Consider the following 23,124-nt stretch of genomic DNA (forward strand, 5'->3'; position numbering starts at 1 on the left):
CACACAAAGTTTTTACTGTCACAGCCTGATTTTAAGAAGGTAATAAAGTGACAAAGTAAATGCATACTTATTTGATACTTCAGAAGCCCATATGCAAAACTGACAAATATTTAAATCACTGGTGTCAATTCTTCCACTTAAAATTCTTCCACTTAAAAAACAGCATTAAAGGCTGGGCATGGTGGCTCTTGCCTGTAATACTAGCACTCTGGGAGGCCACGGCGGGAGGATCTCTTGAGCTCAGGAGTTCGAGATCAGCCTGAGCAAGACTGAGACCCTGACTCTACAAAAAAATAGAAAAAGTTAGCTGAGTGTGGTGGCAGGTGCCTGGAGCTCTAGCTACTCAGGAGGCTGAGGTGGAAGGAACCCTTGAGCCCAGGAGTTTGAGGTTGCAGTGAGCTATGATCAGATCACACCACTGCACTCTAGCCAGGACAATAAGGCAAGAAGACCCTTTCTCAAAAACAAAAAAACAAAAAGCAGCATTAAGAAAGATACTAAAAATTACTCAAAACTGATTTATGAATGATATTAATAAAAATACCTGTCTATAGTTAACAAAGTGCTTTCACATCCATTATCTTACTGAATCCTCACAAAAATCCTCTGAGAGAAATAGGACAAGTAATATTTCTACTTTATAGCTGCAAAAAACAGACTCAGAAATTTTAAATAGCTTCCTCTAGAGGTCTGGGCTGGTCAGGGATAGCAGTTTGGAACTATACTAATATTTACTAAGTAAGAACTAATATTTACTAAGTATTTGGTAAAATAAAAGCTGTACATGCATATTCTTAAGCCTCAAAATAACTCATTAGAAAGAAATTAGCTCCATTGTACAGATGAGGAAACTAAGCCTCCAGGTCACAAAGGATTCAAGTCTAGATCTGTCTACAAAGCCCTCATTCATTTCCATAATTGCTATCTTAAGCCTAGTTTGTCTTTTTTAGGAATCTCAGTTTTATACTAAATTTTATGTTTGATATTTTATGGAAGCTTATTTAAAAAGTTAGACATGTTCATATTTTTTAAAAGTTGGAAAAAGTATGACTATTTAAGAGATTCTGATTTGTTAATATACCACGCAGGCAAAAGTTGAACAATTAAGAAACATGTCCCATCTCTCCCCACAAGTTCCCACATAAGCCAGTGTCACAGACTTGTATAGCCTAGCATAATTCCTATTACAGGCACTTAATATTTGAATAAATGAATGAAAAAAATGGCTCTTCTATAATTTGAATAGAAGAAAACTGCACAAACATCACACCAAATGATGTTGAGTTGGTATTTTTAAGAAAATCTATTACATATTAGACGTTTAATTCCTGTTCTTCCTGTTCCGTTAGTTTCTTTTGTTTCCAATCTTCTTTTGCTCCCACACTTACTACTTATACCTTGGTTATACAAATGACTGTATACCTTGGTCATATAATTAAGTAGAAAAAAGAAAATAAGTTATGGACACAGCTGAAATTTTTTAAGTATCCTCACAGAGATGTGGGGAAAGATATAAACTCTAAAATCAACACAAACTAACCTCTCAAAATTATCCAAATATTTTCCTAATTATGTGTGTGTGGCACACACAATTATGTATACGTATAAAGTAGAAAGTCCCCTATAATCCTAACCTTAAAGATTACTAAGTTTGACACTGGAGTACATATGTTTTTATTCCATCTAATAATAAATGTTCAAAAATGTAAAGGAACTGTTCTGTAATTGACTTTCTTTACTGAATAGTGTATGATGAGTATTGAAATGAAGAGTGAGCAGAACCCAACCTGAGGTGTGAGTTCCCGGGCCGTCTTCACTGATGCCTGAATGCCTTCCACCGTTGACTTATTAGCAGTACCAACAGCAGCCGCCTTCTCTGCTGTGGCACCAAGCCTTCCTGAATGGTTTTCAAAGTTAGCTGCCCTCTCGTCAAATACCTTGAGGAAAAAACAAAGACATCAAGAAAATGTATTTTAATAAAATGGATCAGGCAGCCTGAGAAAAAGTCTCTCTCTTTAGCAAAGGCAGCAAATGTTCAAACAAAGACTTTAGAGGTGAAATCAAACCCTAGTTAATAAAATAATCAAACTCCAAATCTTGGCCTTGGCAGATCTCCTCAGAGGTTTAAGACAGACATAACACACACACACACACAGCTGCACACGCACGCTTTAGTTTCAGTTCAACTAGTGCTTACCAAGTACAAGCAGAACACACAGCATGGTATACTCTGCAACGGGTAATTCACAGAATGTGAATTCCTATTCTCAAAAGCTTATCCTTTAGTTTGAAGAAGACAGTCAAACCCACTCCAGGCTCTACTGTAGGTGGCTGGGTGCACTAACAGCCCAGAATATCCAGAGAGAGTCCTAAACTGAGCTCTACCCTGCCCAGAACAGTATCCCTCATATATCCCATTACCATTAATGTTGTAAAAACTCTGCCCCTGACCTCCAAGAGAAAAACAATAGCTAGGACTCACTCTCGGGCATGACACAGGGCAAGGATTGCTGATTTTTTTAACCCCAAATGCAAAACCATCTACGTAATTGTTCATTCTGCTCTCAAATTTTAAAAAAGTTAATTTTTCCTTCAACATGGGTATTATGTAAGGTTGCATCCCATGAAGGGGACTATTTAATTCTTTAAAGCTCTTTAGTCATTTATTTACCTCTGCCTAAAATCCCTAATTTTCTAGTCCCCTTCTCCTGGCCTCAGTCCTTTTACCCTAGCTGGGCTCCCACACTCTGGATTTATAGGGCTTCTGTCTGCCCTGGTTAACCATCTCAATCCCGGACCACATCTGCTGATCCCTTTGATTTCAGTGACTGCTTAACTTGCTTTTCTTGTCACTCAGCCAAAATTTGCTGAGCATCTACTACATGCCAGACCCTGGGATAGGTACTGAAATGAATAAGATACAATAACTGCATGTCAAGGAGCCCAGAGCCTAGTGAGTGAAATGGACCTATAAACAGATATTTATAAAGCAATGTGCTATGTACAATAATAGAGCTAAACATTGATATTATGGGAGCAAAAGGAAGAACTTAATCTATCTAGGAAGCAAACAATCACAGGATAAAGGATAAACAGGAATTAGCTTGAAGAGAAAAAGGCGAAGATAATTAGGCAGAGAGACAGAAAGTAAAAAGACATGGAACAGACAGAGTAAGCCAGAAACAAGCAAGTAGGTCCTGCCAGGGCAAGAACAGAGAGGCAGGGGTTTGTAGGAAATAAGTATCGAAAGATTATTAGAAGCCAGGTCACAGAGCTCTGGCTTCATCCTACGTGAAAGGGAAAGTTCCACTGAATGGTTTAAGCAGAAGAATATCAGGATCAGATTTGTATTTTGATTTTATTGGTGGCCTAGTGACAGATTCAAAGACCAGTTAGAGCACTGTAGTCATACAGGAAGCAGGGGACAAGGATCAGAATTTGAGCTGTGGCAAGACAAAAGGAAAAAGGAAAGGATTCAAGAAGCCTTAGTGAGGTCAATTTTGCATGCCCTAGCTGTTTACTGGTATGAGATGATGAGGGGAAAAAGGGAAAACTCAACAGAGACTCACAAATGTCCAAGAAAAAACAGAAGACAACATATACTGAGCTATCTATGAAGCTTCTAGGTGGAAAGGACCAGCAGATAGTTGGTCTGAAAGTCAGAGAAGAAGTCTGGAATGAAAAAATAACAAATCAGACCGCAGAAGGGTTGAGCTGAACTGCCCAGTAACCTAGGCTAGAGAAAAAAATTGGGGTCATTTGGAAATAAGAATAACACAAACGTCGACCCACCAGTCCTACATTATCTTGAGTACCTGACCCAAATCCCTTCTCCTTTGCTGCCAATACTATAAAGACTAGAAAACCAAATCCTTATTTTCCTAAATTACTATGCAGCTGAGATGGCCATGAGACAGAGTTGTAGCCAATGAGATAAAAGCAAAGCTCTCCTGGAGGATTTCTGGGAAAGCCTTTACTTTCATTCATTCATTGAGCACCAACAATGTGCCAGGCATTGTTCTAGGAACTGGGAATAAAGCATTGAGGAAACAAAGTCTCTGCCTGGATGAAGCTTTCATGCTAAGGGACAGGAGACCGACAAAGGAGAAAAGTAGGATATGGAGATTAAGAAATCCCTGGGGGTGGGGTTGTTATGATAGGTGGTCACCCAAAAATGACATTTCAGTAGAGACCTGAAGTGAGTGAATAATAGATACAGTTATCTGTGGAAAGACCAGACAGAAGAAGTAAAAAGGCCCTAGTATTTCTTGTGTATGTTCAGAACATGTAAACATGTTATATGTTTAGAATATATAAACATATACAAGGAATACTAGGAACACAATTCAAGGAGGTCAGCCTGGACAGGAGAGCATGAGAAGGAAGGGTGGTACCACACAAAGTCAGAGAAGGAGATGGGGAACTAGATTCGGTATTGTGCTGAAGCCACTTGTACTGACTCCGACACCAGCTTACGAGAGCCAAACATGCCCATCTCCTCCCAATTATGCTTCCAGTGACTTCATGTTGACACAGTCATGGTGGGAGTATTTACATCATGGAAATCAACAAATATTACAAATCAGGGCTGTTTGTGTTCCTGGAGAGTTGGTTTACCAGCACATCACTGACACTGTTAGGACTCCGGCTTCACTCTCGGACAGGGAGAGTCACTGGGAGGGTTTGTGTAGAAGAATGACATCAATTTATTTAAAAGATTGTCCTGATTTCTGGATTGAAAATAAAGTGCCCTAATAAAAGGGACAGTTGTGACTGGAATACCCCCATCCTTCATTTCTTCCTGACTTTAACAGGATGCCTGAGGCTGCAACAGCCATCCCACGCCATGAGGGAAAGACCAAGAAAATCATAGAAATGCCAGTTTTCATGATGTTAAGCGGCTGAACCACTGCCAGAACTATCTATTGTCATGTTTCTTGGTTTGTGATGAAAATAAAGCCCTTTTTCATCTCTGATGGTCAGGTCTTCTATTGCTTACAACTAAAGACATTCCTAACTGATTTACTTGGTGACTAAAAGAAGAAATAGTGAGGCCTTCCTCCTTCTACTCTTCCTTCCACCCTTCATCTATAATTTCCCAACCACTGCTCCTGCTGTACACCGTAATCGCATTTCACCTTTACATGTGTCTATAGGGCAGGCCAACAGAGAAAATGGAAGCCCTCAGATACCCACCTCTTCCCTACCGGGTGCATCGGGAGGGGCAGTGGCCGCCACTGCCAACAGCTTGATGGGAGTTGTGGTATCGCTGAAAACATCCGACACCTCCTGAGTCATGGCCTCCTGCATCCGAGCTTTCAGGTCCTTAAAAACATTGTTTACAAATGAAAATGTTCAGAAATATCCCTAAAGCATATCTGCTAATGTCCTTAAGTCACTAACACATTGATTCATTCATTAGGCCTTTCATTCAATAAATATCTGAGCGTCAACTGTGTACAAAGCACTGAGCTAGCACAGAACAGGTATAACATGAATCCTGCCCTCTAAGAGGTTAGTGGTCTAGTAGAAGAAGTAAGACATGACCCACATGTCCCAGAGACTCTTCCACCCAATCAAGGGATCTTATTTCCTTTCTTGGTGGCCTCTATGAAATGATACTGAGAATTACAGGGTTGAGCCCAAAGAAAGCCCTGAGAAGAGAGAGTTTCACACCATTCCCAATGCTGGAGGGGCCTGGTGACAGCCAGGGTGACTGTAAGGATTGTTTGGTGCACATATTATCAACTTGCTAAGCAATTTATGTCCTTAAGAAAAAAGAAATAAAGAATGAGAATTTCTTTTATCCAGGTTTTTTCAACCAAGTTTCTAATATACTAACATACTTAGGAATTTCTTAACATGGGACCAAAGAAGAGGATTCTTGATAGCCTCGAAAAAGCACTTTTTCATAGTTATCACACATAGTCCAATTTAAGTTTTCTGGATTTATACAAAGACATCTCTGTCATCCTCATTGTTTCTCAAGATGGGTGGCGGGCAGGCTGGTGATGCCTGAGATGATTCTAGGTGTTATATAGACAAATGTTTTTATTTTAGTAATTATGTTATTTAGTAATTAAAGGATAATAGAAAAACTAGCTTATCGAAGCCATGATTTCAGGATTATTATGAAGTTTTCTTTTAAATTTTAAGTTTTAAAAAGGAGACAATTTTAAGATAAACACTAAATAACAGTACAAGTGATATGTGGATAGAACAAAATTATGAAGCGCTATTGAATGAGTGAAATTTGGGAAGGACAAATTTGGTTGCAAGCACATACTGGTGAGCTTTTTCCTAATAAGGTCTGGATTTCCGTATATCTTTTACTTTCCCCAGACACAAGAAATTATATATTTTTAAAAACTCCATCTCTCCTCACTCATTTTTCAATAATAGTAAGCATAAAAAATATAATGAAACTTTGGGAGGCTGAGGTGGAAGGATCACTTGAGCCCAGGAGTTCAAGACCAGCCTAGGCAATATTGAGACCCCCATCTCTACAAAAATAAAATATTTAGCCAGGCATGTGGACATGCACCTGTAGACCCAGCTACTCAGGAGGCTGAGGCAAGAGGATCACTTACACCTAAGAGTTTAAGCTACGAGGACGCCACTGCACTGTAGCCTAGGCAAGTATAAGACCCTGTCTCAAAAAAAAACAAAAAATGAGTTCTACCTTTAAGGAATCTTGGAGCTGAGATGCAAGTGCTCGAGCCTGAGGACTCTCCCCTTCCCCTCTGGCAGCCAGGTCAGCCAGCTGGGCCGTCAGCTGATCCACTCGGTCACACTTGGCCAGAAGATCTTGGCGATAAGGCCCCATCATGACATTAGCCAGACGATGCCCTTCAGCCACAAGCCCCCGGATGGCAGCCTGGCCTGGCCCAAGAGAAAAACAATGAAATTTTCATAGACCCAGAAAAAGCAGCTGAAATTCTTTTTTTAAATAATGACATTTAATAAGTGGGAATTTTCCTAAAAAAGAAAAAATTTGGAAAATACAAAAAAAGTATAAACAAGAATATATAAAACACCATAATCCCATCACTTAGAGATTAATATATTAGAAGATTTCCTTCTAGTCTTTTTTAAAATTCATTCCATATAGCTATACACATATATATTTCTTTTACAAAACTAGGATTATACATTAACTTTTGTTTCTTGATCCTTTTTATTTAACATTTTAATTCCTTTTTTTCCCACTATCTATTTTAGTTAGATATTTAACTAACTATCTTTGAAAATCATGATCTAAAAATCTATGCAACATTTTATCATATTAACTATAATCATTTCACCTTTTACTTATCATTAAACATTTATACTGTGTACAGACATCCTTATGTGTAACTTTTTGGAAACACATCTAATTATTTCTTAGGAAAAAATCCTTTAAAGTCAAATTGTTGAGTCAATAGGTATGAGCTTTTTGAAAGCACTTGACATATAATACCAAGTTCAAAAAGTTTGTACCGGCCGGGCTCAGTGGCTCACGCCTGTAATCCTTGCACTCTGGGAGGCCGAGGCGGGAGGATTGCTCAAGGTCAGGAGTTTGAAACCAGCCTGAGCAAGAGTGAGACCCTGTCTCTACTATAAATTTAAAAAAAAGAAATTAATTGGCCAACTAATATATCTAGAAAAAATTACCCGGGCATGGTGGCTCATGCCTGTAATCCCAGCTACTCGGGAGGCTGAGACAGCAGGATTGCTTGAGCCCAGGAGTTTGAGGTTGCTGTGAGCTAGGCTGACGCCACAGCACTCACTCTAGTCTCGGCAATAAAGCGAAACTCTGTGTCAAAAAAAAAAAAAAAAGCTTGTACCAATTTATTTCTCTACCAGTAAATTATACATCTGCCTGATTCCCCAACCCCTCACAACTCTGGGTACCACTAATTAAAAAATTTATCTTTTTATCCAATGGACATAGCAAATGAAGTAAGTAGACCTTTCAGCCGGGCAGGCTTGCTATCATAAAATGACCTTAAGTCTTCAGATCCATTCCTAAAGCCTCCCCAAAATCAAAATTTTAGGTTATAAATTTCACAGGTGACTGTGCATTGCAAGAGCTCTCACAACTGAAATAACCTTGGTAGTTAAGTGCCTTATACTTGTTTTCAAAAATTCTATACTTTGCAAGGACAGTAATAACAGAGATACTATAGAATGGATATATACATAGGAGTGGCAATAATTAGTTCAGTTTCAATTTCAACATAAGGACCTTTCTATTTGCCCACAACAAAATCATCTATTCTCTAATATTTCTTGATTAAATCACAGGAATTTTATTATCTGCATTTGGAAATGGAATCACATTGAAAAATGACTGACTGACGAGGAGCTAAAAAACCCTTTCTGCACCTAATTACAGATGTTACAGGACCCCTATCAACAAAATGCTTATTTGCACTGAGACCAACTTAATGCGGGTTAAGTGCACTGATGCCCTTACCAACTCCCCGGTCATCCAGTGTGGGATTATCGATCCACCGCTGCGCTTGCTCAATCTTGCCCTCGAGGTGCACAGCTGCTTTGGCGGGTCTGCTGTTGGCCACAGCCCTGTTGGTTTTGGTCTGCAAGTTCTGCAGGGCTGTGGCCACCTGCTTGGCCAATGCTCGAGCCTCTGGGGAATCTCCTTTCCCCCTGCAGAGAAAAAAACAGCCCTCTTGTCACACACAGACGCGGTTCACATTGAGATAATTTCATTGCTAATACAAATGCTAATGAGTTGACAAATTGCTAATTATTACTATTAAATTGGTTTGAAAGGGATGGTTTCTTTATTTGGACCTTATATAAGTAATCAATAATTTGAAATCAGATTATTTCATCCTAGTTAAGAAATCAAATATGAGTTTGCATCAATCTAGCACAAACAAATTATTCGGTTAGCTGAGCTCAATCAATCATCACTAGGTTAGCTGCACCCTGAGCCTGTCATCCCTGAAAACACTGGCTCCCTTTGGAATTAGGTGGGCCCATACTGTTTTGTTGCAGCAGTTGTAACAGAACTAGTTGTAGTACTATCTTTTGAATCCTAACTCTGCCAGGTACTGTTGCAAGTACTCTTCTTATACTATTTAATCCTCACAACAACCCTATGAGGTAAATAGCAGTATTATCCCTTTTACTCAAAACACAAAACTGAAGCACAAGATTGGATAACTTGCCCAACGTCCCATTACTTACTTTGATGGAGTCAGGATGCAAACCCAGCCCTGTGACTTCAGAGTCCTCACTCTTAAACTATTATACCTTTGATATCACATAATCACCAATCTTCGCCATAACTGATTGAACTGGGTGGTTATCTAATTCAAAGACAACATATCCACAGCCAGACAGGGCATTCAATTAGATTCTGGTGGTTCTCAAAGTCCAGTGTGAATAAAAGTCACCTGGCATCTTGTTTTTGAGACAGAGTCTCACTCTGTTGCCTGGGGCTAGAGAGCAGTGGCACCACCATAGCTCACTACAACCTCAAACTCCTGGGTTCAATCAATCCCCTGCCTCAGCTTCCTAAGTAACTGGGACTACAGTCACATGCCATCATGCCTGGCTAATGTTTTCCATTTTTTGTAGAGCCAGGATCTTGCTTGTGCTCAGGCTGGTCTTGAACTCCTGGCCTCAAGTGATCTTCCCACCATAGCCTCCCAAAGTGCTAGGATTATAGGCGTAAGCCACCGTACCCAGACTTATTTTTAAACACAGATAGTTAAACCCACCATCAAAAGAGATTCTGATTAAGTATGTCTGGGGTGGGGTCCAGGGGTCTGCATTTTTAACTTTTTCAACTGATTCTGAGACAGGTGACCCTTAGTCCATACTTGAACAAACACTGCATAATCAACCAGTGATAGGATCTGGAGTTGAAAAGTCATATTAAGCCTGAGCCATGCTAGCTCAAAGCCAGAGGAACAACCGCCCAATAAATAAACAAGGTCAACACAACGAGTGAAACAGACATAGAGGACACCAAACAGACCCTTAGAGGTAAAGGGAGGGGCTTCTAGTTGCCACAAGATCTGGTCATAGTTCAAGCTGTTGGGTTCCATTAGATGCCTGTATTTTCAGTAAACCTCCACTTTTTACTTCAGCTAGTTCCTTGCAACCAAAGAACCTGAACAAGAATATCAACACAAAAATAAAAAGACAACCACAATTATATCACAAAGAGAGATAACTGCCCCCAAAACCTTACTGCAGAGATGTCCACTTCTAACCACTATGAAAATACCAAGAATCTGACTCATTTTACATCTCAAGTCCACTTAGCCACAGAAAAGTCGCCTTCAGGCCATCTTATCTATCTCATCTGTAAAAATGAAAATATTAGCCTCCCTGTCAAAATGACTAATTTAGTTACTCTATTAAGAGCACCTTTACAGTATAGATTTTTATAACATTGTCCATTATGAAGTTGGACAAAGCAGGCATTTAACATGGTTGTGATCATAGCTACTCCTGCTACCACGAGGTTACATACATATACGTTTGTGTGTGTGTTACAGTAATAAACAATGATGGCAAAAGTGACCACACATGAAGGTCTGCTGTTACCTCCATTACCATTAATTACCTCTTCGTCACTAAGAAACATTAACGAGTGCCTATTATGTGTATGGACTTATGTTAGGTCCTGAGAATACAGAATATCTGACTTCGAATATTTTAAAATCTATTATGAATATACACACTATACTAATGGGTTAATATTAATGAACACAGGCCTAACTATATAGACATTATATTTCACAATTGATAAATGGTATGTCTTCCCCACCTAAATAATTCAAGATTTGAGGCATAAACAGTGCTCTCCAAATGACTGAGCTTGATACATGATCAAATTTGAGCTGTTACCCAAGTTGGTGTCTATCACCGTAACCTCCTCCCACCAAACTTATTTCACGATCCTAGGCAGGACTTTGTTTTCTTAGCCAGCATTGCCCGCTTAGTCAATAGAAGACTTCAAAGAACTTTGAAGCACCCCTCACTGGAAAAAAAAAAAAATTAGGTTTCTCCCATGGAAGAACAGGAGATGAAACATGTAAGTTAAATGAAAAGCAAAATATCTCAAGACACTTGACCGTAGTTATCCCTGGAGAATGGGGCTGGAAGACTGAGGAGGAAAAAAGAGCAACTTTTACTTTGGATGCTATACTCTTCCCTTAGTGTTCTTTTAACATGTTTTGCAGTTTTGCTTTGTTTTATTTAAAGAGAGAAAAATACCTATCAAAAGAAGAAAGCAACCCTTCTTTTCCATATAATCAAAGTAGATGCCATGAAAGCCTTTAAGAGCTATGGTAAGTAAGGATGTTGTTACAGGAACAATCACCCAGGAAGTGCAATTTAAGGATCTTTTATAATTACTACTTACAAGATAGCATTGCTGTAAAGGAAGAAAGTACCTGCTTATGCCTCTCCCCTGCCCTACCCACACAAGAGTCTTTGCGTAGCTAACCATAAAAATTTTCCGCCTATGTCTGTGAAACAGGCATGTCACAAATATGATAAAGCAGGGAAAATCCTAGCTTAGCGATTTCAAAATATATCTCAAAAAAGGAGTCGTCAACATATTGTATTTATTAATTTAAAATTGTGTGACCAGCAATAAATCATTAAACCTCAGTTATATCACTGACACAATAGAAGTAGTATCTGACCCAGCCAGGTCACACAGAATCAATGAGGATACAGTGGAGAAGCATCATACATGCATTTAGCCTAGAGGAATCCAAACATGTATGTTCTTAGGCAGAAAAAGAGAAAGGGAGAGGAAGGGGAGAGAGAAAAAAATATACTAAAGGGCAATTTAAGGGATTAAATACATACTGTCTTCGTAGATCTGCTAATTTAGAAGTCAGAGCAGATATTTCTCCAAGGGAACGTAGAATGTCATCTCTTTCTTTAGGATCATCACACAATTCTGCTATTTTCCGAGCTTCAGCCAAAGCCCCTCGAATCTGTTCTTCTCCTTCCGGTCCACCGTTTGGATCTGCGAGCCAATTCTACACACACAAATGGAAAAGAAGCACACAGTGATCTCCTCGTGAACCACATTACATTAAACTTAACAAGGCCATCAGAAGTATTTCTAAAGTAATCACAAAGCACACCAGTAGTCATTTTATAATGCTGAATCTTATTGTACAGAGGTTCTTAGCTCAGGGAAGATTGAATCAATCCCTCATGTTTTTAAAATCAATTTTTTTAATCCCCATTAGAATAAAGTGCCTTCCCAAGCTTTATCTCATTTTTAAATTAACCACATCTTATTAGGTCTTCAATTTCTCAAACATTTGTGTTTGTGCAATGCTTTAAAATCATTTACAGTAGAGCAGCAGCAGAAAACTTTAACCCTTTAACATTGCTATGACCAAACATCTGTGGATTCTGAAACAAAGAATAGTTTTAATGTTCTGTAATCTATATCAGGAAGTAGCATTCTCTTGGTACTCAAAGTGCTTACTTTTAACTAATTGAAGTACTGAAAATTAAGATCTTTATTTCAAGATATAAACATTAGTCTAAGTCTGTGGTGGCAAAGGAGGTGTTAACATTGGTAACTACTGGGAATCAGTCATCACTTAGAAACAACCATTATCCAACCACAGTAAATGATGAAAGAGAGGATATTAGGATATTTATGGAACATTTTCTCTTCTATTTCCCACCCTCCTAAAAATCATCATCACTACCTGAGCAGCATCAATCTTCTTCGCAATGCTCTGCTTTGAGTTTGTCATGGCTTCCAGCTTACGAGCTGCATTTTCCACTTTTGCTGTGAGCACATCCAGACCCTGAGACACCTGCTGGGCTTTCTGCATGGCCACCGGTGAAGATCCTTGTCCTCTACTCAAAACAGACAGACGTAGTCATTGTACTCTCTCAAATACCTAATAACGTAATATTTCTAACACCATAGTACATGTTATTTTTGTTAACATGCATGTCTTTTTCCTTCTCACCAGTAGATCTGGGGTAGCACAAGAAAAAGAAACAAACAAGGCATGACACCCAAACCATCTATTTTCTCTTTTGCTTATAAAAATATGCATTAGCTTCATGGAATTAAATAACCACTTTGAAGACCAGACCAGCAAATTTTGATAATAATTATTCTCAGCTAGGTGCAGTGGCTCACACCTGTAATCTCAGCACTTTGAGAGGTCAAGGTGGAAAGACAGCTTCAGGCCAGGAGTTCAAGACCAGCCTAGGCACCATAGTGAGATCCCATCTCTACAAAAAACTAGCTGGGTGTGGTGGCACATGCCTGTAGTCCCAGCTACTTGGGAGGCTGTGGTGGGAGGATTACTTGTGCCAAGAAGTTCAGGATGACAGCAAGCTATAACTGCACTACTGCACTCATTACACTCCAGCCTGGGCAACAGAGCAAGCAAGACCCTGCCTCCTAAAGAATAAAAAAAAAAAAAAAAAAAAAAAAAAAAAAAAAAAAATGCTCTTGGTGGTGATTACATAACCAAACCCAAACTTCAGTGGGAAAACGTGCTTGTGATCTTATTGCTATGCAGGAGCTTTGTTACCATAGTAATATGTGCTTTAGCAATAAGTAGCCTGTTAAATTGTCTTATTTACAGGCAAGTATATATTGAAAATGTTTCAGAAGGCAGCACACATAGTATTTGAAAAGCATACCATACTGGGAACAAGCAGATCTGTGTTCAAATCCTGACTTTTTGGTACTTATGGATCTTGTTTATGATGTTTAACCTTCTTGGGCATCAGTATTTTAACTTATAAAATGAAGGCAGGTAAAAACAATTATCCTGCTTCTTTAACAGAATGGCTTCAAGATCAAGATAATATACTTGAAAATACTTTGGCAATAAAACAATACAAATATATAAATTACTATTATTGAATTATCATCACTATTATAATGAATCTAATGATAATCTTAAATGTCTACCTTCTAGTTCTAGGCAGCCTATAAATATCAAAACTAGTTTGTATTGAAGAGTAAAAAAGCACATTTTGATAAAAAAATATTGTTTGCCACCAATTTACTAAAGAACTAATTTTACTATTTTCCTCTCTCAGATATGGTATACTATTACTCCAAAAAATGAGGAGTTAGTGGAAACCTTTTTCTCTACGCAAGAGACTTTCCAAGTCATAAAGTAAGATTTGCCATCATTATACAAGCTTAGATTTTTTTAATCCACTCAGCCTGGTAAACTCACTGATAGGGGTGGCAATATTATTTGGTAGAATGGCATGGCTGATCATACTAATTTAAACTTCTAATTTTTGGATGAACTCTAAGACATCTTTGTTTCCATTCATAATATTGATCTGTTATTCATTTTTCTATCCTCTTTTCTAAATTCATCTCTGTTTTTCATCTATACCAATACTTGAGGTAATGAACTCCATAAATTTATTGCCAGGTATATAAAAGGTGTATATATATACACCTTTTACTTGGACTTGAGGCCTTCCTTGTACATAGCAGAAGAGTGGAAGACTTTCAGGAAACCTACTCCTTTATAATTTAATTTGCTTTTTTTCCTCAAAGCTAGTAATTCATGATGAGGGATCTTTTTGGTATAAGACTCTAACTGTGAAAAAGTAAAAATATTTATGAGCTACATAGTTTATTCATTCAAAATAAAAAGTTTATTGAGTCCTATGTGGGTAAAAATATATACTTACAACTAGAAACCCTACATAGCTGAATAGAAAAATATCAATGAAGATACTCTTACTATATTTCAGCCACTAAAATGTTAAATAGCTGGGTATATTTAAAAAGGGCTAAAAGGGAGGCAGCTTTCTGATCTCTCACTGTGAAAGGATAGTGCAGGCTCCACTGTGAAGCAGGCCCATAGCTACTCACTGTTCTAAGCCTTTTCTCTTTCCAGATTAATGGCTGATCACATACAAGTACCTCATTCTCTTGCTCATATTCATCTTTTTCTAAACACACACAACTGTGTATTTGAGAATTCCAAGTGAAAACTGTCTACCACACTGTGAAAAGGCACAAAAAGTAAGAAATCAGAAGAGCCAAGAATCTTGTCAAACTGCATTGGCATTTTTCCGAATGAGAACAAAACTTCTTTTTGTCCCTTCTACAAAGTTCTTGTCATGCTCGTGGGGTGGGGGGACTGCTTCTCAGCAGAAGAAAAGATTCACTGAGTTCAATAAGATCACATTTATTGAAGCTGTTTCTTCTTGCCTTCCAGATAGAGACTCAACCTGAAATCCCTGAAGCTTCCAGGGCTACAGTGATTCCACAAACCTCTGGAATTACATATAATATTGTATGGACATGTTTATATGCATCTTTTTAGGTAGAAATGAATACTTTCAACAGATTATAAATGTGATATTGGTATAAAAAAAGGTTAAGAACCATTCCTTTAAGATCTGTATTCTCAAAATTCTGGAGGCATCAATTTGCCAGACTTCAAAAGCTATACTACAAGGCTATAGTAACCAAAATACCATGGTACTGGCACAAAAACAGAGACATTGACTAATGGATCAGAACAGAGTACCCAGATATAAAACCATTCTCATGTTGCCATCTGATCTTTGAAAAAGCAGACAAAGACATACACTGGGGAAAAGAATCCCTATCCAATAAATAGTGCTGGAAAAATTGGATAGCCACATGTAGAAGACTGAAACAGGATCCATACCTCTTTCCATTCACAAAAATTAATTCACGATGGATAACAGAATTAAATCTATGGCATGAAACTGTAAGAATTCTGGAAGAAAATGTTGGAAAAATTCTTATAGCTATTGGCCTAGGCAAAGAATTTATGAAGACCCCAAAGGCAATCACAGCAACAACAAAAATAAATGGGACCTGATCAAATTAAAAAGCTTCTGCACAGCCAAGGAAGCAACCAATACAGAGAAAAACAACCTACAGAATGGGAGAAAAAATCTGCATGCTATACATCTGATAAAGGGCTAATAACCTAAATCTATACAGAACTCAAACAAAATAGCAAGAAAAAAAATCAAACCACCCCATTAAAAAGTGGGCAAAAGAAATGAACAGAAGCTTTTCAAAAGAAAAAGGACTAATTAATAGCCAAATGAACATATGAAAAAACGCTCAATGTCTCTAATCATCAGGGAAATGCAAATCAAAACCACAATGAGGTATCACCTAACTCTAGTGAGAATGGCTTTTATCAAAAAGTCCCAAAACAACAGATGCTGGCATGGATGCAGAGAGAAAGGAATGCTTATACACTGTTGGTGGGACTGCAAACTAGTACAACCTCTATGGAAAGCAGTATGGAGATACCTCAAAGAACTAAAAGTAGAACTACCATTTGATCTAGCAATCCTATTATTGGGCATTTACCCAAAGGAAAAGAAGTCATTTTATTTTAAAAAGACACTTGCACTAGAATGTTTATTGTGGCACAATTCTCAATTGCAAAGGTGTGCAATCAACCCAAGTGCCCATCAATATATGAGTGGATTAATAAAATGTAGTATATGTATACCATGGAGTTCTACTTAGCCATTAAAAAAATCAGGAACTAATTCCTTTTGTAACAACCTGGATGGAACTGAAGACCATTCTTCTAAGTGAAGTATCACATGAATAGTAAAACAAACACCGCATGTACTCACTATTAAAATGGAACTAATCAATCAACACTTACATGCACATATGGAAGTAAAACTCAGTGGAAATCAAGCGGTGGGAGGGCCGAAAAGGGGTTAGGTAAATTCACACCTAATGGGTACAATGCACACTATCTGGGTGATGAGCATACTTAAAACATTGACTCAAACTATACAAAAGCAATACATGTAACCAAAGCATTTGTACCTCTGTAATATTCTGAAATTTAAAACAAAAAATCTGTATTCTTAAATCTATTGCATTAATACTTTGAGATCAAAAGGTATAATGGTGCACAACATGTAGGGGAGTGTTTCTGAGCCCTATTTGAGTGGAGACCCTGAGTATCCCAACTATCTCAAGATGTTTCAAGACATTCTCAAAGCAAAATTAAACTTCATCTATACTAGTATATCATCATACTTCAATTTTTCTTAAAGCTTATATTGCAAAATTCTATAAAATGAAGATCTTCAATCCTAGCACTCTGGGAGGCCAAGGCTGGAAGATTGCTTGAGCTCAAGAGTTCAAGACCAGCCTGAGCAAGAGCGAGACCCTGTCTCTACTAAAAACAGAAAAAATTAGCCAGGCATCATGGTGCACACCAGTAGTCCCAGCTACTCAGGAGGCTAAGGCAGGAGGATTGCTTGAGCCCAGGAGTTAGAGGTTGCAGTGAGGTATGATGATGCCACTGCACTCCACATCAGGCAACAGAGCAAGACTCTGTCTCCACAAAAAAAAAAAAAGAAGAAGAAGAAGAATCTTTTAGAACTTAATTAACTCCATTAATCCTATAGATGAATTCCAAACAAATCTGTATTATATTGCATTTTCTTAATAGCAACTATGTACATTTAGTTTATGGGGGGAAAAGTTCTAAAAGTCAAGACTTGAGGAGGGCATAAGGAAGGTAAATTAATTATGAAACCAAATAAATAAGGGGCAAAATAGTGGGAAAAGAGGGGGGAGGGGAGGGAAGGGGAGGGGAGGGGAGAAAAGGCGTGGTGGCTCACGCCTGTAATCCTAGCACTCTGGGAGGCGGGAGGATCGCTCAAGGTCAGGAGTTCGAAACCAGCCTGAACAAGAGCGAGACCCCATCTCTACCAAAAATAGAAAGAAATTAATTGGCCAACTAAAAATATATAGAAAAATTAGCCGGGCATGGTGGCACATGCCTATAATCCCAGCTACTCAGGAGGCTGAGACAGGATTGCTTGAGCCCAGGAGTTTGAGGTTGCTATGAGCTAGGCTGACGCCATGGCACTCTAGCCAGGGCAACACAATGAGACTCTGTCTCACAAAAAAAAATAAGAAAAGAACTTTCATGTGAGGAATGCACGTCCTTTTACATTATCAGGCCCAGAGAGAGACATTAAAATGAGACAGCAATCATGTCCTACACCTCCTTTTGAGCTATGTATTCACCTCTTGAGACTGCTTGCTATTGCCACAAGTGGGCTCTAAGTTAACCTAATAATGCTGCATTGGACACCATAACCCATATCCTATAGCTTAACAACATATAGTCAATCACTAATCAATGTTATTTGTATAAAACAGTGAGAATTCCTGACAAAAGACATAATCCCACTCCCTGTCCACCCCCCCCACCCCCCCCTTTTTTTTTGCCTTTAAAAACCTGTTTATAACACAGGCCAGATGGAGCTCATATCCAAGGTTACTTGGGTCTGAGTCTTCCAGGTAGCTGTCCTTACTTTGGCTCAAGTAAACTCTTTTTTATCTGAAAGGGTCTCGCTCTGTCGCTCAGGATAGAGTGCAGTGGCATGATCATAGCTCACTGAAACCAACCTCAAACTCCAGGGCTCAAGTAATCCTTCTGCCTCAGCCTCCTAAGTAGCTTGGACTACAGGCACGTACCAGCATGCCCAGATAATTTTTTTTTTTTTTTGTAGAGATGGCATCTCACTATTTTGCCCAGGCTGATCTCGAACTCCTGGCCTCAAGTTATCCCCCTACCTCAGTCTTCCAAAGCACTGAAATTATAGGCATGAGCCACTGCATCTGACCTCAAACTCTTTTTTTTTTTTCTTTTTTTGAGACAGAGTCTCACTTTGTTGCCCAGGCTAGAGTGAGTGCCGTGGCGTCAGCCTGGCTCACAACAACCTCAATCTCCGGGGCTCAGCGATCCTACTGCCTCAGCCTCCCGAGTAGCTGGGACTACAGGCATGCACCACCATGCCCGGCTAATTTTTTGTATATATATTTTTAGTTGGTCAATTAATTTATTTCTATTTTTGGTAGAGACGGGGTCTCGCTCAGGCTGGTTTTGAACTCCTGACCTTGAGCAATCCGCCCGCCTCAGCCTCCCAAAGTGCTAGGATTACAGGTGTGAGCCACCACGCCCGGCTTGACCTCAAACTCTTTAAATCATGTCTTGTGCTTTAGCCTCTTCCTTTTAGGTCAATAACAATAATTTTAAAAAGCCCAGAAATTACCAACTTAGAGGATAACCTAAAAATGACATGTGAAACAATTCCAATGTTTTCACTCTGTTCCTTTCTATTCATCCTTCATAAAACATATCTACCCCAAGCAAGACTTCACCACTGCCCCTTACTTTTTATAAGCCTATGGCTAGAAACTAAAAAAAAACAAACAGATTTGTATTTCATTTTCAATTACAGAATAAGTTTCAACTTTATTATTAGGCAATTGTATATTTTAAAAGTCATTCAGCAAAGGGGAAGCTCACCTCAATTTCAAAAACATTAACAGACTATATCTATGTTACCTATTAGCCAAGACGAGACAGTAAAATTGGCAGAGACTTGCTTTCTGAGGCACCCCATTAGGAACGAGTTATCCACTGCTGCCCTGCAAGGGCAGAGGAACCTTACCTGGCTCGGAGGTCAGCCACTTGATCAGTCATCTGCCCTAGCATTTTGCACGTTCCCAGGATCTCCCTGCGTTCTTTGCCTGCACAGAGTTCACCAACTTTTCCAGCTTCATCTAAGATCTGTCTGATGGCCTGCTCACCGGCATCTCCTAAAATAGAGAGATTCAATATCTACATTGTTGATAGATTCATTAATTATTTAGAGAGGATACTTTACAAGTCATTTCATTCATGAAGGAATGGATGGTTTTAAACAAGACAAGTGAATAGAAGGCAATATATCTGACAGCTAACAGCCAAGCGGTGCCCTTACAACCATAGGGTGAGGTTTCAACCACAGATACTGCTAAAAAAGAGACTTGGAACCGTATTTATTTGGAGATACTATTATAAGTAGCTTGTGGTAAAATGTGAATGATGAAAATAGGATCTAAGAATTTAATAGTATTTAGCACCTCCAACCTCCATTAGGGTTTTCACATTCATTCAAATATTACTCTAAAACAGAATAAATATTAGATTAGGAAATCCATAAAGCCTTGTTCAATAACCTATTTGGGTCTTATCTTTATATAGTCAACTTCACTTTCCAATTCTTATTGGCATCACCATTTAATCTGCTTAATTAAGGACTTTGTTGACATAAATGGAAGTCTGCTCAATGGGAACTAGAAGAGAACAGCTTTCATTCAAGATAAATTACCTTTCTGATTCAGGGAAGGGGTAAACCAACAATTTTACGAAGAATGCCCAGCTCAGCTTGGTTTATTCCTCCATGAAGAGAAGCAATATAGTCCATGCCTTTCATTCTTTTAAGGCCCAGTGTTGCTTTAATTAGTCAAAACTATCAGAGAATGGAGTGTGCCTCAAAAATGGTAGAGTAGGTATCTTAGGATTATGAGATTACGGGAGGATTTCTTTCTTTGTTTCATTAGCTTGGTCTTTAGCTTACTGTATCTGTCAGAAAAACAGAATTAGAGGATTACCTGGAGAGGCATTGGGATCACGGAGCCAACCTTTGGCCTGGTTTAGTTTGGAGTCTATGGAGGCCAATGCTCTCTTCATGGCTTCAGTGTCCTTTTGAAGAGAAATCCCATAATTATTTTTTTGCAAAAACTGGGATACCACAATGCAAATTAAGACAGAAACGAAGTTACAGCATTAACATACAATAGCTAAGGTAGTCAGTCCTACAAGAGCCTTTAAAATATTGTCATCACACCACAATTCTTATTTCTGTCCAAATGCAGCATCTTGCATGCAAATCTTCAGTTAATTCTACTCTGTTTCCTGGTGTCCCTATTGCTAAAACTGTGAAAACTGGTAAAACTGCTCAAGCCAAAAGATGTTTAATGTCTTCAGCAGGAAAAAGCCCTGTTGTCACATGCCTTGTCATCAGCCTTGCCACCAGTCAACAGTCATCTCCTGCAGCCTTGCCAAAGCCCTCTCCACTTCAGGGAAGCCTCATTAGTATGTGATGCAACAAATCACAGTCCTTTTACGTCTTGTTTTGAAATATACACAATAGATGATATTTCACTAAATTTAATTAATCTGAAAAACTTGGAATTACTAGTTGGGGAAAAAACTAAAAATATTAATCTAGCAATTTAATTTTAACTCTACAAATAAACCGCTAAATGTAATATAATAAAAAAGTATTTTCTGGCCTTCCCTGCTACTCCTTATCCTTAGTTCCCTTACCATCCCTAACCTGGAAGAAGAGGCAGGATAAAATAAATGGGTCTCAATTTATTGTTTACAGCCAGGATTCATGATGACTAGCATAAAATCTTCCACAATCCAGTATAGGGAGCTGAAACAACAGACGAATCACTTTAAAATATATATATATTTTTAATGTATTTTTTAAGATATAGAAAAATGCATAGAACAGTATAATAAATACTCATGTGCCCATCCTCTAAATTGACAGACTGGTCATCTCTTAAGTCTCTATTTAACAACTTAAAAGACTACCTATCTCCTTTGTACTGTAGGGAACTGACTCTTACAGAGTTAATCCATCAAAGCACAAAGTTAACTTCTGAAATTCTAGACAATGTCCCAGATCCCTAACTTCTTTCAGTTTCTAAACCTGCAGAACTGGGATTCCTAAAGGTGTTATACCACCAGTTTTCCACATGAGGGCACCAAGAGCATCCCCCACTTTGAATTCAACAAGCCCCCGCACTAACACAAATGAGCACTGGCAGCACTCAGAGTTAGGCTTAAGGTCAGCAGCTTGACATCAGCTTTTCCAAGTATCTATTCAAATGATAGGACCCTCAGCTTTAGAATTTTCTCCTTCCCCATCTACACAGACACAGATAGTTCTCCTCTTGTATCCTTGGCTATGTAAGACTTTAAATAGCAAACTCTCAGCCACAGCAACAAAAAAAGTACTGAAAAATGGAAATATTTTATTACCAGGTTAGATGTAATTATGATAGCTATCAATAAAAGGCAAAGTTTTTAGAGGATCTATTTCAAAATCCACTTGTAATTACCACAAGTAGATAAGTAGCATTTTTAAAGTACTTTGATTCTCAAATGGTTTAAATATCTGCTTCTCTCTTCTACCGTGTGTTTTACATTAATTTGTACAGCAAATCTTGCCTTCAAAAGTAAAGCAAAGGACAACTTTAGCTTAATTCTAAATTAGCAAAGCCCAAATTAATATCTTTTTTAAAGAGAGTCTTAGGGTAACTCATAACCTCAGAGAATTGGACATCCTCCAGGGTCTAACACAAGTTATAGGGTATAGCATTAAGTTGTCTAGGTACAGATTTTTGAAAAACCACAAGCTCTTAGGAAGTAGATGCACACGCTAGTGAATTATGTCAATGTAAAAATACTTCATTTAAAACCTGTTAATAATCATTTTCATAACACAATTTTATTTTCAAAGAGAAAACCAACAGATATTTATTGCCATTTCAAAAATCTAATTGAAAGGGAAACAAAGGCCAGAAATTTTTGTATCTAGAATTAAAGGCTACTACTAGTTAGGAAACTAACTTTAATTGACATGTATTTAATTTAACATGCATCTCCTGCAATGTTAAGTTCTGTTTTAGCCACTTTTCTCCTCATTATCTCATTGAATCTCAAATTTAAATGTATTAAATAATTTAATATTACAGATTAAGAAACAGAGACTCCTAGAAACCTAATTTGATCTCTGGTTTGTTGACTCCAAATTTCATTATTTTATATCAGATGAAACTCAAGAATTTTTTTCTTTTGTCAAAGAGAATTACCAAAGATTCTGCTAACCTTCTATAATAGTCAGCAAATCTCTGCCTTGTCAATTTTGATTTTGGCTAATACTACATAGAAAATAAGCTCTAGAAATCAAATTCATAATCCTCCAATGCCCAAAAATGATTTGAAATACAATGGAACTAGCTTTGCTCTATTTAGCATCCTAAAAATCTTTTCTTTTTTCTCCCTAATAAAGCTCAAATGACCCTGCACTACAAGGAAAGAATGTGATTCTCAGGAAGTGAATAATTTACTCCTGAGTGAGAGATGTGACAACATCAAGAAGTTAAAATTAAGAGATGCTCATTTTCCCCTAAAAGGAATTAATGGCAAATTTGGAGTGAAGCTGCATTTTAAAACTGGGAATTTC

At 38.1% G+C, this 23,124-nt stretch overlaps 1 protein-coding gene across 2 annotated transcripts in view; it reads right to left on the minus strand.

Annotated features, from left to right (window-relative positions):
• The window catches only part of VCL (vinculin), a 109,674-nt gene that overhangs the window by 14,065 nt on the left and 72,485 nt on the right, over positions 1 to 23,124 (minus strand). For both annotated transcript variants that reach the window (XM_012759889.2, XM_012759888.2), the window contains exons 7-14: positions 20,474 to 20,564; positions 19,489 to 19,636; positions 12,708 to 12,861; positions 11,842 to 12,017; positions 8,459 to 8,649; positions 6,683 to 6,882; positions 5,197 to 5,325; positions 1,788 to 1,937 (exon numbers count right to left, since the gene is read on the minus strand). In XM_012759889.2, coding sequence (XP_012615343.1) covers positions 1,788 to 1,937; positions 5,197 to 5,325; positions 6,683 to 6,882; positions 8,459 to 8,649; positions 11,842 to 12,017; positions 12,708 to 12,861; positions 19,489 to 19,636; positions 20,474 to 20,564 — 1,239 coding nt within the window. The remainder of the gene's footprint in view (positions 1 to 1,787; positions 1,938 to 5,196; positions 5,326 to 6,682; positions 6,883 to 8,458; positions 8,650 to 11,841; positions 12,018 to 12,707; positions 12,862 to 19,488; positions 19,637 to 20,473; positions 20,565 to 23,124) is intronic.

Source organism: Microcebus murinus, chromosome 14 (assembly GCF_040939455.1).
Source record: "Microcebus murinus isolate Inina chromosome 14, M.murinus_Inina_mat1.0, whole genome shotgun sequence".
NCBI lineage: Eukaryota > Metazoa > Chordata > Mammalia > Primates > Cheirogaleidae > Microcebus > Microcebus murinus.